This window comes from Taudactylus pleione, unplaced genomic scaffold, assembly GCF_031769625.1.
Source record: "Taudactylus pleione unplaced genomic scaffold, aTauple2 ptg000093l, whole genome shotgun sequence".
Taxonomy (NCBI): Eukaryota; Metazoa; Chordata; class Amphibia; order Anura; family Myobatrachidae; genus Taudactylus; species Taudactylus pleione.
The window spans coordinates 39,101,757-39,120,243 of NW_028284495.1; the positions used below are offsets into that span (position 1 = coordinate 39,101,757).

At 40.6% G+C, this 18,487-nt stretch overlaps 1 protein-coding gene across 2 annotated transcripts in view; it reads right to left on the reverse strand.

The window, feature by feature from the left end:
• PIEZO2 (piezo type mechanosensitive ion channel component 2) overlaps positions 1 to 18,487 on the reverse strand; it is a 488,868-nt gene that overhangs the window by 40,101 nt on the left and 430,280 nt on the right. For both annotated transcript variants that reach the window (XM_088469701.1, XM_088469700.1), the window contains exons 36-38: positions 16,873 to 17,039; positions 15,858 to 16,051; positions 515 to 682 (exon numbers count right to left, since the gene is read on the reverse strand). In XM_088469701.1, coding sequence (XP_088325827.1) covers positions 515 to 682; positions 15,858 to 16,051; positions 16,873 to 17,039 — 529 coding nt within the window. The remainder of the gene's footprint in view (positions 1 to 514; positions 683 to 15,857; positions 16,052 to 16,872; positions 17,040 to 18,487) is intronic.

Genomic DNA, 18,487 nt, shown 5'->3' on the forward strand with positions numbered 1-18,487 from the left:
CTGGTCTTGTCTTATTGACCACATCATTTCCTGGCACATCATACAAGGCTCAGACCTAAAAGTGCTGCTGTGAATGTATTAGTGGATGTATTTAATAACAGCTATAATGCACATATTTGGCAATTATTCTAATTAGCAAAAATTTTATTTAGCTTAAAAAGTCCATAAATCAGGTGCAAACTGTGTTTCGTGCAGTAAGAAAACTTGATATCTGGTGGCTGGATGATACAGTATAGTCCAGTGATTCCCAACCTCGGTCCTCAAGGCACACTAACAGTCCTGGTTTTGGTGATATCCAGACTTGAGCACAGATGGTTAAATCAAAATAACCAAGGTACTAATTAAGTCACCTGTGCTCCAGTATGGCTATCCTCAAAACCTGGACTGTTAGTGTGCCTTGAGGACCGTGGTTGGGAACCCCTGGTATAGTCTGAATATGAGTGCTGACATGATAGAACAATGCAGGTATAACATAATGAACAATGAGTGAATTAGACATGCATGGATAAAGCACCTTGATGCTACACTGCCACTGTCAGCAGATGAAGAAGACATGTCCATGCTGTACATTTTACGAAGCCTAGGCCGGGCACGCTCACTTGTTTTTGGTACAGTATCTGGTCCGTCTAAATCATCAAGTGTGGACTGCCTTGAGAACAGCATGGTTGCTTCAGTGTTGCAGCTAGCAGCACAAACAGTCACAAAGACAACAATAAGTCAAAAAGCAAGCCAAATGTTTAACACAAACATAATCTGACATGATTGCATGCAACTAAACAAAAAGACAGGCACACAAAAAGCACTTATGAACATAATAAAATTATGAATAGATTATTTGCAAACAATAATCACAAACATCGATGATAAATTAAGAATTATATGTACATTTTAATTTGAAGCTGAAAAAACAATTTTTTTTAACTACCTTAATATACCACATTAAAACATTAATATCAAGAGCTGTCAAACTGTTAACCCTCAAAAATATATTGTTTAAACCGCTTTAGAAAACTATAATCTGTACCAAAGGAAAAATTTTAATTACAGATGTGCGGTTCGGTTTTACTCGGATATTTTCGGATCTCAAAGACGGCATCATATTGGGTATCTGGCTGTCACATGTTTTGGATAGCCAAAAAGAGAAATCCAAACTAATCCGAACTTGCGATAATTTGGCGATAAAAACCGAATAACACTGAACCCGCACATCTCTAATTTTATGGGATCTGACACAGACGTTAGTAATTTGCAGGCATACCACAATATCTGTTTGTGACTGGTATTTAAAACCATGGCTTAACATTTGGTTAGCACTGCAATGGGTAAAGCACATTTTAAAGTATTAAAACTGTATAAACTGTAAAATATCTGTATTAATATAATAATTTATCCAAGTTATTGCAAACATGAAACATAGCAAAGCATTCATTTATGTAATCATTCTACTTATTTAATAATTCATTTTAAATATCTGTATTTATTTTTAACATTAACACTGCACTCTTTTGTAATAGTTGTGAGTTTAATAAAATGTACAATACCATACAGTGAAACCTCAATGTTCTCAGCAAGCAATAACTTGGTTCTCTAAAGCTGGGTACTCACTAGACGAATTTTTGAGCAATTTGCCCGATTCCAACAGATCGGAACGAGAAATCCTCAAAATCATCTAATGTGTACCCACTATGTCGTGCAGTGCGCGCTCCCGTGGGGTTGTCAGCCGCATCATCAGGGCGGCCCTAAATGCAGCAATACCTAACGATGCGGCTGATGACCCCATGCAGCGGAATGCGGCATACAGTTCATGTAGCGCGATGCTGTGAGCCCCAACCCCCTCAGCCAGCGGCAAATCCAGGGGGTTGGGTCTCGATCAGTATTATCGCTCCCACAACCCTGCACAGGCAGAGGAGGGGAGACTGCTGCTGCTGCTCCGCACAAAAAATTTATCGGGTCTCATTGAATTCCCCCGATAAACTTATAGCAGATAATTAATGAATTGCTCATACTAAATGAAAAGCACACGGTGTAACAGTTTACATTTTTCTATTGGTTAGTTATCTGTAAACGTCTTCAAGTATGCATTTAGTCGAGTTTCCAGTTTCCCAGCAAACACAGTCACAAACATAAACTAAAATCACAATATCCGCTGGTTTCTAGGAGTCTTCCACTTAGAAAACTATAACACATTGTCTATAATCTAGGAATCTGTTTTGAAAGTATCTGCCTATGCATTAATAAACATTGCCCTTGACAGAATATACACTCACTGATCTTACTTCATTTTTGGCTCTAGTGTACTATTTTTACTAATGTTTTGAATCTAATGTTTTTTTTCTAATATACAGTTCATCTGGAAAGTATTCACAGCGCTTCACTTTTTCCACATTTTGTTATGTTACAGCCTTATTCCAAAATGGAATAAATTCATTTTTGTCCTCAAAATTCTACACACAATACCCCATAACGACAACGTGTAAAGTTTTTTTGAGGTTTTTGCAAATTTAATTTAAAAAAACCCAGAAGAAATCACATGTAAATAAGTATTCACAGCCTTTGCTCAATACTTTGTTGATGCACCTTTAGCAGCAATTACAGCCTCAAGTCTTTTTGAATATGATGCCACAAGCTTGGCACACCTATCTTTGGGCAGTTTCGCCCATTCCTCTTTGCAGCACCTCTCAAGCCCCATCAGGTAGGATGGGAAGCGTCGGTGCACACTCACAGCCATTTTCAGATATCTCCAGAGATGTTCAATCGGATTCAAGTCTGGGCTCTGGCTGGGCCACTCAAGGACATTCACAGAGTTGTCCTGAAGCCACTCCTTTGATATCTTGGCTGTGTGCTTAGGGTCGTTGTCCTGCTGAAAGATGAACCGTCGACCCAGTCTGAGGTCAAGAGCACTCTGGAGCAGGATTTCATCCAGGATGTCTCTGTACATTGCTGCATTCATCATTCCCTCTATCCTGATTAGTCTCCCAGTTCATGTTGCTGAAAAACATCCCCACAGCATGATGCTGCCACCACCATGTTTCACTGTAGGGATGGTATTGGCCTGGTGACGAGCGGTGCCTGACTTCCTCAAAACATAACGCCTGGCATTCACGCCAAAGAGTTCAATCTGTGTCTCATCAAACCAGAGAATTTTGTTTCTCATGGTCTGAGAGTCCTTCAGGTGCATTTTAGCAAACTCCAGATGGGCTGCCATGTGCTTTTTACTAAGGAGTGGCTTCCGTCTGGCCACTCTATCATACAGGACTGATTGGTGGATTGCTGCAGAGATGGTTGTCCTTCTGGAAGGTTCTCCTCTCTCCACAGAGGAATGCTGTAGCTCTGACAGAGTGACCATCGGGTTCTTGGAGATCTCCCTGACTAGGGCCCTTTTCCCCCGATCGCTCAGTGTAGACGGCCGGCCAACTCTAGGAAGAGTCCTGGTGATTCCGAACTTCTTCAATTTACGGATTATGGAGGCCACTGTGCTCATTGAAAGCAGCAGATATTTTTCTGCACCCTACAATCCTGTCTCGGAGGTCTACAGACAATTCCATAGACTTCATGCTTGGTTTGTGCTCTGACATGCACTGTCAAGTGTGGGACCTTATATAGACAGGTGTATGCCTTTCAAAATCATGTCCAATCAACTGAATTTACCACAGGTGGATTTCACTTTCCGGATGCACTGTATAAAATGTTTTGGTGAAAATATGAACAAAATCCTCATGCTTTTATTTGTTAGATACAAACAGATTTGCAGTATATTATTTTTAGCGCCGATAGCAAAAGTTTTTCTGGTTTGGATTTAAATAAAGGACTGGATAGCAAGAGCTTGCCAAGAAGCAAGTGTTACCTCCTAGTAGTTAAAAAAGAGAATAATAAATAATGTAAAAAAATGCATGGGACACAACTATACCTTTTTTAAAAATATATTTATTTTATTCTTATTTTTTTAACTACTAGGAGATGGAGCCTTCTTCTGAATCAACCAGAGGAATGGCTGGTTTTTAGCAATTTTTAGCGTTATCACGCTAATTGTCGACAATTGTTTGCTACCATATACTGCATGAATATCATTCCAACTTGCTGTTTAGTTCGCATGCTGGAATGATAATTGCGAAGTCTATGGCCAGCTTAACACTATATGAACTTGCTGTAGTAAAACAATTTGACTGCAAAAGGTGTCTTATCCCTGATTTTAATATGCTTATATGAATGTTCCACGATACTTCCATAATTTACTGCCCTCCAGTCAGAACTTGTTTTGTGTAAAGTACTTACAATTACATTGTAATGAAATACTCACCTGCAACTGAGAAGTCCACTGTGCCTGTAATGTGTGCCAACATACTGTATAGTATAAGCAAGCATTTGCAGATATAGATTTCAGTGCTATTTTGCTCCACTAAAGCACTTAGCAACTCCCTGAGATCTGCAGATTAAGGCCTTCTTTTAAAATGACTGCTGATTAGTTTTTGAATGGAATAAAAGTATCTAGTTAGCACACCGCAGATCATGATGTATTAAAAATTATCATAGCATCAAAATATACATATAAAATAATTGAAGTGACATTTCTTAATTGAATGAGCGGTGTGCAGGGAAATGCCCAGCATCAGCAATCTGACACCTTCCTTCATTTTTCTAAGTGCATTTAAGTTAGTATACTTCACATACAGTAAGACAGGAATGGAACTGTATCACTCCAAGGGAGTGATGTATCAAGCAGTGGAGAAGTAGCCCATAGCAACCAATCAGCTTCTACCTATCATCTTGGAGAATGTAATGTTAGCTCAAAGCTGATTGGTTGCTATGGGCTACTTCTCCACTCTTTTCACTGCATAATGCATCTCCCCCCACGTCCCTAATCTTCATGTTTTTTTTATAGAAGTATTCCCTTTGAGGAATAAATAGTTTGATACTTAGGGGCATATTCAATACGCTGCGAGAAAAGCAAAAAACCCACACCTGCAAGGTTTTTCCTGCAGGTGCGGGTTTTTTGCTATTCTATTAGGTGCATGTTTTGTTTTAAAACACACGCCGGGAGGTGTTTTTTGTGCGCACCTCCTGAGCAAGCGTGATTTTTCCTAAAATCGATGATTTCAGGAGAAATCATCGAGACTTGCTCTGACTCTCCCCCCGGCACCCCCCCTGAGGACTAATTAAGCAATTGGAAGTATAAAATTAGCTTAATTAGTCCTTAAATACTTACCTTTGGCAGCGCTGTCTTCTTTATCTTGTGTCGGGAGCCGACTCTTCTGCAGCAGGGGTGATTATGTGTGTGTGGTGTTTCAGTATGTGTGTGTCCCGGTCTCAGTGTGCCCCCCCCAGTGTCACTGTGGCCCACCATAATGGGCGCTGGGAGAACTACATCTCCCAGCAGCCCTTGCTCCTCCCACCAGCCCCTGGGACTCCCAGCAGCCCCCTCTCCAGTAAGAAGAGAGGTGAGGCCGCCGTGAGCCGCGGAGACTACTGGAGACCCCCGGCAAGGTAAGTGGTGTTTTTTTTTTCATCAAAAAATACGCGCTGCAGGTTTTCAGAACTGGAAACCCCGTGACCAGTATTTTGGAAATTGAACACTGCGGGTATCGGGAGCGCGCATACCCGCAGTATTTCTAAATTGGGCACGAGGTGCGCAAGATTTTTGAGTCGCTTAACCTCGCGCTCAATTGGATATGCCCCTTAGAAGTTGTACAAAAGCAGCTTGTTAAAAAATAATCACAACTGATTGATGTTCAGTTATTTATGCAATTTTTTAAAAAGAAAGATAAAATAAATAGCAATAATTGTATTTCTGATATGAAGTTTAATATTAATAGGTACTGCGAAAATATGCTAATGGTTGCAAAGCTTACCCAAGCATAAAGAGATGCCCAATGCTGCCTTCCCATATGCGTACGACGTGGCTTACCTGCGTAAATATCGGTAACATCAATGCACATTGAGCAGCCGTCTTGCCCTTGCGGCAGGTCTGACCTGCCACAGCCTTGGGAGCTCTTCTGACACGCAGAGCTGCGTATGCAATCACAGTGGCTAATTTATGCACACCCATGAAACGGTGTTCAAACAGACATACATGCCTGCGTTTTTTAGCCCATCCCCCGTCACCACCCCCAAACACTGACAACCTGTTACTCACTCTGTGCGTCCGGAGTCGCAATGTGATTGCTGTGCACGCGCAGTGTGGCTTATAGGTATGCGAGATGGCAAACAATCGCTCAACCTGTGTGCGTAATCACATTAGCGTCCAGCTCTGAATCAGGCCCAGTGATAACAGATTTATCGGGGCAACATAACAAACCACCGCGTAAGAGCCTGTCCCGGTGAAGAGTCATCAGTTAAATTACAGCAATCACCGTCCCTGCCAGGTTCTGATCCTGTATATGCCATAAGGCCACGCATTTGCAGAAACATTCTGTAATAGAGCAGGCTGGAGGAGCAGAGAGGAGATAGAGGGTGGCTGGAGAATGCTCTACCCAAAGGGCCCGGAACATCAAACACCATTTCAAGATGGCATCAGCTATAAAGACCAAGCCCAAGAATGCCTTTATAAGTCTTAGCTAAGCTAAGCTTTATAAATTGGCGCAGACCACAGTCCTCACGGAGAATTATGGGGTGAGCCGTCTGCAGTGTTACATTATCTAATGCAGGAGATATCTCTGAAATCTCCTACACTAGGCATTTGTTAAATAGTCTGGATTTATAAAACTGCTTAACCCAAGTGGAATCAGCTGTTTTTGCATGGTTATTGGCTTTATAAATAGATTCCATAGTCTTTTAGTTCTGGTGATATCTAAAATATCTTACAATTTCAAATTGGCCTGCTAGAGGGAGATTTTGGACTTAGTTGAAAGTAGGCTGTAACTCTCTGGTTCCTGTCCAAACAAGTGTTAAACATATGACAGCAACAATTACTTACACATAATGAGGACATCTCGCCAATGTTTGACATTTACTTTCCTTACTAGAATAAATAAAAAACTGCCATGTACTCAACAATCAACCTCATTTTACGAGGCACAATGTGGGAATGTACTGCTACCATGTAATTATCATGCTATGCCACAGATCTAATATTAAAAAAATAAAACTTGTTATACTGTATATGAAGATTAAGCAACCACTGCTTGCACAGCAGCAGTAACCAGTCACAGTATATCACCAGAGCACTGCTTTGCTTTCATTCTGTCATATAGGAGCTGGTCCTGCAACAATAATGAAACTAGCTTCCCACTCCATCCTCCGTTACATAGATATTAGTGCCAGTCTTGGTTTCACTAACACTAATAACACTAACACTAATAATAATAATAATAGTAATAATAATAAAGTAAGTACAGAGCTGTTGCCTCCATTTGTGCCCACCACCCCAGAGACTATCAGTCTTGTGCTGAAAATAACGAATATCTCCCGAACACATTGTGCTGTGGCAGCTGGGGTAATGAAGAAAGGTACAGAACTCTGGAGTGGCCACTCCAGTTTTTCCCCTATAATGAGGCTGTCCATAAGGACGAACCATGCTGAGGCATCTCTCCTGTTTGGGATAGTTCCATCTTTTTAGCTCTGTATCCTGCCACTCAGATACACTTTGTCTGCAATAATCTATGGTACATTATTTTAATGTATGCTTAATATATGTTGTCTGCTATGGTGTAATAAATATGTTTTAGATGTATTACACTGTATAATGTTCTTCTTTATATGGATTGGAGCTCCAAAGAAGGTTCTGGAATCTGGTATCCTTCATAGAAGTTGTTTACACATCACAAGCGAAAATTACTGAAATTAATTTTTGGGGGTTCTATATACTGTATGGTACATTTGCATTTGATACTTATTTACTTATCACAAGTCTCATTTATTTATATATACAGTATATCTTGACGCAAGATCAGGTTAAGGGGTGCCCTTTCCCACGGTAGACGGTTGTTTATAGCAGCCATTCAGAAGCACATCAGTCCAGGACCTTGATACAAGTGACTACAGCTAGTTTTATTTATGAGTACAAAACAAACAAAATCATACACATGAATACTAGCCTATCCAGCTCCAGCTAACTTAATGGATTTCACTCTCCAACCAGTGGAAAGATGTAGAGTTGAACCAGCACTTCATCTCAGCAATATGGCCCTCATTTAGAGCCGCTCGCTATTTACGGACGTTCGTTCTAAAACAAGGGGTGGCTATTCAAATGAACCGTTCGCTAATTGCGGTCTGTTCACGCCTCTAAGTCTGAACGAGCGAGCAAAACTTGCGGTTGTAATTTTCAAAAATACGCCCCCTGGCCGCTCGCATCCTACGTCATGTCCGCTATTTATTAGATTAATCGAGTACATCGAACAGCGTATGAACTACTCGCTATTCTTGTGGCTGGTTTTTTCAACCGCTATTTTGCGAGCAGTTCGGAGTAAAAAAAAACCAAGTGACGTGGTCAATGACGCTGCTGTATTAATTATGCACTCCCTTAAAACGCCCGTTTTGACCTTTAAGCACACCTGCGATCTAATTCCACACCCCCGTTTTTAAGCACCTTCCCCTGTTACCACCCACATACGCCTCCCTCTATCACTCAAAATAGCAGGCATTCGCTATATAGCGAACAAACGATTTTCGGCCGCACTGACTGGTTCGCACATGTGTCTAAAAATCCGTACGCATGCGCAGATGTGCGAACATCGGTCAGAACGAACGAGCGGCCGCTTACGAGCAGCTCTGAATCAGGGCCTATGTTTTTAAGCAATAACATCGTTTCTCAATAAGCCTCTGATCTGTTCGCCTGGCAGTGAGAGACTGACTACAGAAATTGACACACCCTTCATCAGCCTCACACATGTGGTCTCGCAATCAAAACTGCTAATCAGGTTCTGTCTACCAGACACAAACTAACAACCTAGGGCATATATATCCTCACTTGACAACATTTCTAGTGTTTTAGTCACAATTCCCCCCCTCCTGTTTCAACCTGTGGAGCAAAACACATGCAGCCTCCAAACAAGAAACATGGGACAATGCATCCGCATTGGCCAGTTGGCTTCCTAGCCTATGTTCTACTGAGAATTTTGCAATACCAACAAACATCTAGGTATTCTCTCATTGCTCTCTTTACTCACAGACAGGATCCATAACCAACCTAAATTTTCTTTCCAAAAGGTAATAGCTGAGTGTTTCTATGTCTATGGAGGCATAGAAACACTTAACTTTTTCCATCCATAAGCAACACATTTTTTGGAGGGCCTGTCAATTTTGCCTTGTGGAGGGAATTCAACACTGCTTGTACCCTGGGTAAGTGAGACTGCCAATCAGGGTTATAGATTACTAGGAGGCAGGTGCCCTATGTAACCCAAATAGCAACATTTTGTTTTGGAACAGACACTCTGGTGCAGAAATAGCTGTGGGATTCTGGTATTCTATAGGGCTTTAGGATAACCTTAACCTGTGGTTAAGTGATTTATTTCTTACAAGAAATTCTTATACTTGTGCTGTTGAAAAGTTGAGAAGGTTTTGGCTATTGTTACTTCAGGGACCAAAGGTACTGAGGTTACTGGAGGAACCGAGGTAGCTGACAGAGCTACTCTAGCCTTCCAAGGTTTTAGCAACCCGCCGACGAGTGACGTAATTGACAGGCGTCCCGGCACATGACAGGGTGTCTGCAGCCTCCGGGGAAGCATGCATCACTGAGGTGGGGCTATAAGGCATGATCAGTTCTTCTTTTTTGTTTATTGTGATTTTTGTGCATGACAGCCTGAGGACAGGACCCTGCGTGGTCCAGAAAACGTTGCTGCTGAGCCATTGACATGCTCATTTACTAATACTGCAGTGCCGTGCATGGTGTATTTTTTTACATACACCTCACAGGTTCTCTCTCTCTCTCTCTCTCTCTCTCTCTCTAAACAAACAAGATGTGCTTTAACTGCAGACTTTCAGATTTAATTTGAGGGTAATTACATCCAAATCAGGTGAACGGTGTAGGAATTGCAACGGTTTCTATATGTGCCTCCCATTTTTTAAGGGGCCAAAAGTAATGGGACTATCAACTCAAAATCTATTTCATGGACAGGTGTGGGCTATTCCCTCGTTATTTCATTATCAATTAAGCAGGTAAAAGGTCTGGAGTTGATTCTAGGTGTGACATTTGCATTTGGAATCAGTTGCTGTCGACTCTTAATATGAGATCCAAAGAGCTGTCACTATCAGTGAAGCAAGCCATCATTAGGCTGAAAAATCAAAACAAACCCATCAGAGAGATAGCAAAAACATTAGGTGTGGCAAAATCAACTGTTTGGAACATTCTTAAAAAGAAAGAATGCACTGGAGAGCTCAGCAACACCAAAAGACCTGGAAGACCACGGATAACAACTGTGGTGGATGACAGAAGAATTATTTCCCTGGTGAAGAAAAACCCCTTCACAACAGTTGGCCAAATCAAGAACACTCTCCAGGAGGTAGGTGTATATGTGTCAAAGTCAACAATCAAGAGAAGACTTCACAAGAGTGAATATAGAGGGTTCACCACATGATGTAAACCATTGGTGAGCATCAAAAACAGGAAGACCAGATTAGAGTTTGCCAAACAACATCTAAAAAAGCCATTACAGTTCTGGAACAACATCCTATGGACAGATGAGACAAAGATCAACTTGTACCAGAGTGATGGGAAGAGAAGAGTATGGAGAAGGAAAGGAACTGCTCATGATCCAAAACATACCACCTCATCAGTGAAGCATGGTGGTGGTAGTGTCATGGCGTGGGCATATATGGCTGCCAATGGAACTGGTTCCCTTGTATTTATTGATAATGTGACTGCTGACAAAAGCAGCAGATTGAATTCTGAAGTGTTTTGGGCAATATAATATGCTCATATTCAGTCAAATGCTTCATAACTCATTGGACGGCGCTTCACAGTGCAGATGGACAATGACCCGAAGCATGCTGCAAAAGCAACCAAAGAGTTTTTTAAGGCTAAAAAGTGGATTGTTATGCAATGGCCAAGTCAATCCCCTGACCTGAATCCGATTGAGCATGCATTTCACTTGATGAAGACAAAACTGTAGGGAAAATGCCCCAATAACAAGCAGGAACTGAAGACATTTGCAGTAGAGGCCTGGCAGAGCATCACCAGGGATGAAACCCAGCGTCTGGTGATGTCTATGCGTTCCAGACTTCAGGCTGTAATTGCCTGCAAAGGATTTGCAACAAAGTATTAAAAAGTGAAAGTTAGATTTAGGATTGTTTAGTTTGTCCCATTACTTTTGGCCCCTTAAAAAGTGGGAGGCACATATAAAAACCATTGTAATTCCTACACCGTTCACCTGATTTGGATGTAATTACCCTCAAATTAAATCTGAAAGTCTGCAGTTAAAGCACATTGTGGTGGTGAATAGAAGCCATTGTGGTGGTGAATAGAAGCCAAAATATGAAAATTCTGTCAATGTCCCAATATTTATGCACCTGACTGTATGTATATATATATATATATATATATATATATATATATATACACACACACACATATATATATATATATATATATATATATATATGTGTGTGTGTGTATAGATATATATATATATGTATATATATACATATATATTGTATATATGTGTGTATATATGTGTATATATATATATATATACACATACACACACACATATACAGGTAAAGAATTTTTCATATCCTAAATGCTCGGAACCAGGAGCATGTCGGATATGGAATGTTTGCAGCATTTAGAATACCTCGGGGTACGGCGGCATAGATAGGGGTCCGGTGTCCAGCTTGCGTTGTTGGAGTTCAGCTGCGTCCATGACAGAGTGTGGGGGTTTAGTGGCATCCATGGAAGGGTGCGGAGGTCCAGCGGTGTTCGCGACAGGATACAAGGGGGTTCGGCAGGAGTGTGGAAGGGTCCAGTGGCGTCCACAGCTGTCAATGGCTAAATTGCTATTTTTATGGTATAAGGTGTTTAAAAAATATATTTTTGTATAAAATCATGTTGGATAGGTTTTAAAAGAATGTTCTTGACCTAATTCAGTCATAAAAAAACACGACAATTTTGGAGCGGTTTTTGGAAAAGAAAATTGTCAGTTAAGTGGTTAAACAGACGGCAAAACTCTTTCATTATTCTTAACATAAATGAGGTACCCTGATCAGTTATGATTTCCTTAGGTATTCCCACTCAGGTATGGTACCAGATGCCGGCTCTCGGGATCCCGTCAGTCAGAATCCCAAAGCCGGCATCTCGACCACGTTAGAAAGAAGACACCCTTAGGTAAGAAAGCATAAGCTAAACCCTAACCTAACCCTCCTTCTCGCAGCCTAAACCTACCCCCCCCCCTGCAGCCTAACCCTTCCCCTAGTGTCTAACCCTAGCCCCTTTCCTTAACTCTCCCCTAACCTTCGGATTGTGGCGGTCGGGATGCTGGCGCTGGAATTCTGACAAGTGTCGGGATTCAGGCGTCCCTTCCCACTCTGCTAAAGCGATGTAGTAGTTGTCTAGCAATTGTCGTTGTTGACATATGGCGAAATGGTATCACTTTCGGGTATCTGGTAGAATAATCCATTACTACTAGAATATATAGATGACCGTGGGCAGACTTTATTAGCGGGCCAACCAAATCCATAACTATTCTCTGAAACCTCAATAATGGGTAGTGGGACAAGCGGACTTCAATAATGTGGCCTTGCAGCATGGTACTGACATTCTGGGCAGGGTCAGATACATCTCTATAAACCTCTGGCCAGAAAAAAAACCTGTCAAATTCTCTTAGCCGTTTTTTTCAACCCCTATATGTCCTGCAGTTATGTGACCATGAGCCAGGTCTTCTATATGCCTTAGGAACTAGCAATTATTCCGCAATATCTTGGAACAACAAATCTTGATGTACTGCCATGTGAGGATATGACAACCTACTTTCACGCTCTACTGGATTTCCATCAACTTTTGCATTTTCTCTAGTCTTTACCAGAATAGGGTCTTAGAACAGTTTTGAGACAAAGATAACTTTTCTTACTTCAAGACCAGTCAACTGGTTCAAAAACATTTCCTACTTCAGTAGGGTGCACAGCATTCTGCACCCCACTACTCCTGCTCTCATCATTTTCTGACTCCCCGATCATGCTTGGAAAAGAGAACACTTTAGACATAGGAACCATTCACATTTCTACTATATCAGTAACATTATCAAATAGGTCTGGGTTATTTACTTCTGTAATAAATTAGGTTTCCCACAGCTTCCAGAAGTGAGAAAAATCTCTCCCTAATATAGCATCAATCATCAAAGAAGTAACTCATCCCACAGTGACTATAGTGGGACCATGCACATAATACTGTGTATAATAGTTACACCAACAGTTTTTCCCAGACATCTTAAGTGGTTTACCAACTCAGCTATTACAAGGGTAACTACCACAATCTAACAGAGCCTCTACCTGTATGACTTCTACATTAATTCTACACATTTGTTTATCTGGCTCAGCCTGTCGATCTGCAGAGCAGGCTAGCTGAGCAAAAAAAGATACTCTGTGATTGACATAAGCAGTATCACATTGCGTAGGTTCAGAGGAAGTGGACAATTAGCACCAACATAGCCCAAGCCACTACATCTAAAACATCTCATCATATTTTTATCAAGTCTTATATGAGATGGGAACCTTCCTGGCACAGCTGGCATCTCCAGGTTAATTTCACATGGCCTATGTGTCATGGGTGTCCATGCCACATACCCTATGTCACTATCTGGTGCAAGAGTTCCTCTGTGGAGGACGGTGAGCCAGGGGGTAGGGTGGCTAGGGAATCAGCAGGCGAGTGACAGGAAGGTCTCCCTATTGCGACCAAACCCAGGTTTGGCTAGACCTGCCCAGAGGCGTGGAGTCTAACCCACTTGGTGGTCTTCACCAGTGACCCCTCCAGTTAGGATTTGGGTTTCGCTGCACCAAGTGGGCAGGTTGCGGCCCTCTGGACAGGTACCTGGGAATGGCAGAAAAACTGGAACTAGATTAAATGAATTAATACTTGCACACTGGAGATGCACAGAATACTTGAACACTTGATATGTACGGAATACTTGAACACTGGTTATGAATGGAATACTTGAACACTGGTGATGAACAGAATACTTGAACACTGGTGATGAACAGAATACTTGAACACTGGTGATGAACAGAATACTTGAACACTGGTGATGAACTTGAGAATGTAGAGATCCTAGTCGCAGGCTTGCTTGAAAACATAGGGAAATGTACTGGGAACTGCAACAGATTCAGGAGCTGATTTGCACAGAGAGACACAGTCAGAAGTGGACACAGGCATGTACTGGGGATTCCTATAGATCCAGCTGAGAGCTAACTAGAAATTAGCAGGAAACCTGACACCTCAGTAACACAGAGAAGCTGCAATAGAGGCTGAGCAGCACACTACAAGACACACAGGAAAAACAACATAAAACACTGGACTTCTGAGAGAGAACTAGTCTTAGACTGAGAATTAGCAAGGGAGCTAATACAAGAAATACTGGAGAACTGTGAGTAGGCTGAAGCAACACTCCGAAGGAAATAGCACATAACAACACTTGGTGAGTATCACAAGTCACTGAAACAGCGAAGTTGAACAGCAGTTTCCTGTTCCTGGAGTCAGACTAAAATACCCCCTGGGTAGCTGGTCATTGGATCAGAGGATCAGCTGAGTCACCACAGGACTACCATTGGAAGAGACTAGTCAGGTGATATGGACCAACATGGCTGCGCCCATGTCCAGCACCCCGGACACCAGGCCCTGGGGAGAATACTCAGACACCACTCACCTCCAGTCCCAGCAACTGGACACCTAAGCCCAAGGATGCCGGCGTGAAAGTGAGTAGCGGCCGGTCCCAGGCCTCATCCTGACACCCTACACCCAAGAGAGATATGCCGTTGTTTCTGTGCAGCTCCCCTCCTACACTTGCTCCCACTTTGCCATTTTTTCTGGAAATGTATTTGGAAAGATGGCACCAGCACAGCATATAGCAATGACTCTGGCAATGTGATGGTGTCTTTGCTCTTTTACACATGTTCCATTTTTCTGAATATATCACCGGAAATAAGCAGTGTGGGAGATAGTATAAAGGGAAGCTGCTGCGCGGATGCACTGGATACATAGCCCTGGCTACATGGCAATATTAATGCCTTATATGAATACAAAAAAAGAAACATACTTATTGTTGTCGCTTACTGCATGATAAATGCAAAACTAGATGAGTCTCAGTAGGTACATATCAAGTATATTAATATAGGTAAATGTACTGCCTATATCTGACTGGTATTGAGAATATGATTTTGAGAAAACCTCAATGTGAAAAGGCCTGGCTGTTGAGTGTAAATTGCTGTTGTGACCCTATCCCACCCCATTCCCCCTTATGTATCTGATCACTCCAGCATTTCTGCTCCACCCTGTACACCACAGCACCTCGGTACTCTGCTGTACTCTGCTGTACTTTCAGTACACTGCGGCCTCAGGTGCACCACTCATCCAACTACTGTATGAACAAATTCCTCAAGCTTTCATTTTGCTAGACCTAGATCATTTTGTAGTGTTGGTGACCAGCACTGATAACCATTGTTTTTCTATAGGATATATGTGTGTGTGTACATATATGTTTGCATTGTTATTAACTTATAAAAGTCATGGTATAGGTGATATCATGCACAACTCTTGCACTATTTTTTCTGTTTAAACTGATAAAATAATGGAATATCGGCCAATGGCGTAATTAATTAATGTCTACATTATTCATTATTGTTTACAAATTTTTATTAATTATTTGGTAGATGTGAGTCAGTTAAATTTAAATAACTTGTTTTATACATTATTCCTACCAGGAATATCCACTATACTGTACCTGGACATGCTGTCATGAGAAGCAGCAGAGTCTGCACTGTCCATCCTTTTACTGGCAATATTTCCATGGCTTGAATGACCAGAAGTAGAACCAGGTTGGTTATCAATTCTATCCAGTCCTGACTCTCTCGAAAGGGTCATCATTATGTGATTTTGATAATACATGTGAATGCTCTCCCGGGTTGGTACAATACCCTAAAAAGTTTAAGATGACCATTTAGTTACTTATTTTAGAAAATAAATGATACTAAAACGTATACTATGTTCTCTGTTTATAAATTATTTATTTTAGAGTACGAAAAGTCTTACAGCATATTAAGACAATTACATAGCAAAATCACATTGGTAAAGTATAAAGGGTAATAAACTATTTTTTTCTTTTTATCCAAACACATCGGATGATCCATTATACAATCCCATTTACCAACATATACAAATAAACGTAGAAAAATAGAGACATATACATCAAACCATTTCTAAATGGGGGGGTCGAGACAAAGGAAAGAGGTGGAAGGAAAGTATGGGGTTTGGAAAAACAGGTGCCGTGGTGAATGTTCTTTATTTAATAAATAAATAAATAAATCTCCTATTGAAGTCAAGGTTCAAATATTTTCAGCCTACAAAAAGTAATACTAAATTATCAAATTGACAATTATTTTAATTATTTGTGTCCTAACTACAAATAACTCTCAACTGATATGCAAAATTATAATTTTAATTGTCAAATATTGTAGCATTTAAATCTTAAAAAATGCACACTGATTTGACTTACCCTGATTTGTACAAAGAGATCTGTTACTACTGTACATCATTTACTATATGTGAAATAAAATAAAATTGGTAGTTCTGAACTGACATGATATGCCAAGGTATTTTTGCAGCCTAAGCAATTACGCCAAATGGTTGTGTTTTTGTAAACTTTTTCACTGCTAATAAGTTTTAATTTACAAAAAAAACATTTTATTGCCATTCTGTGCTACAGGCAAAATTGTAGCAAAAAAATGTGCACATCTGACCTTTTTAATTTCTCTTGTGAGCATACAACGTTCTATCCTTAGCACTGTGGAGATATCAATGTGTTCTCGGGAAATTGAGTTGAGCCAGGCTGTGAAACTATCAAGTGTGGCCAGGAAAAGGACCCATGTAAACTTCAATATGTTAAATATCCTTTTGATGATGTTGTCTGCAAGGCATAGGGAAACAAAAAATGATTAGTCCTAAAAAGCAATATGTGAGAAACAGTTTTAGGTCGGTAATGTATGTTTTAAACGCATGTTTCTGTCACCTTTAGCAGTCACAAACCTTATGAAATAGCTGCATTCTGGCAAATATTTTTACATTACCCACCCCGCTCCCACCATCATTAAAGCTGGACATGCCCAATGCCGACTGGTGCCACCTGCTACTCAGAGCACAATTTTTTATGTCAACACTTTTGTGTTGGTATTAAGCTCATTGAGTTGTATTCTGACTTTGATGACCAATATTATGACCTTAGCTGTGCACAACACTGGTCCCACATTGCCCTCATTATATCTATTTCAAGCTCCTCTTTAACTTTACATCCATGAAAATCAGTATCACTGAGAAGTGTCAGTAACAAAGCACAACACATTCTAGGTACTGTACAACATATTTATCATTTTATATCAGTTTTATTTTCTATATAAAACTTTGAAAACTACGACAGTGCGGCAGCGGGTAAGGTGTTAGGTATACGATGGTTCTTTTTTTTGCATGAGCACAGCATTAGGATAGGATGGGTTTTTCAACCTGAGCAGAATATTAAGTATAAGATGGGTTTTTACTTTTTAGACATAAGCAGAGTATTAGGTATATGATAACTCTTTAGGCATGAGAAGAGCATTGGGTATATGATGGGCGTTTATAAATAAGCAGCTTGATATGTATACAGTATGATGGGTTTTTAGATATGAATAGAGCACTAGGTATATGTTGAGTTTTTAGACATTAGCAGAGCATTAGGTGTATGATGAGTTTATAGACATTAGCAGAACATTAGGTATATGATGAGTTTTTAGACATTAGCAGAGCATTGGGTGTAAGATGAGTTTGTAGACATGAACAAAGCATTGGGATTATGATGGGTGTTTAGAAATAAGCAGCATGTTATGTATGCAGTATGAAGGGTTTTTTGACATGAGCAGAACATTATGTGTATGATGGGTTTTTAGACATGAACAGAGCATTAGGCATACAGTATAAAGGCTTTTTAGACATGAGCACAACATTAGGTATTTGATGGGTTTTATTTTTAGAAATGAACATTGCATTAGGCATACAGTATGAAGGGTTTTTAGACATGAGCAGGACATTAGGTGTACGATGGGATTTTAGATATGAGCAGAACCTTAGATACACACAGGGTAGCAGATAGGGGAGGAATAGGTACAGATTACCTAGGCCTCTGCATTGGCCTGGGAGTAAAGGGGGTCATAACCATGATGTGTTTTTAGACATTATTAACAGTTTCTTAGACATGAGCGGAGCATTAGGTATGTGATGGCTGATTAGACATGAGCAGAGCATTAGGTGTGTGATGGGTGATTAGACATAAGCAGAGCATTAGGTATGTGATGGGTGGGCAAACATAAGCAGAGCAACTTAAAA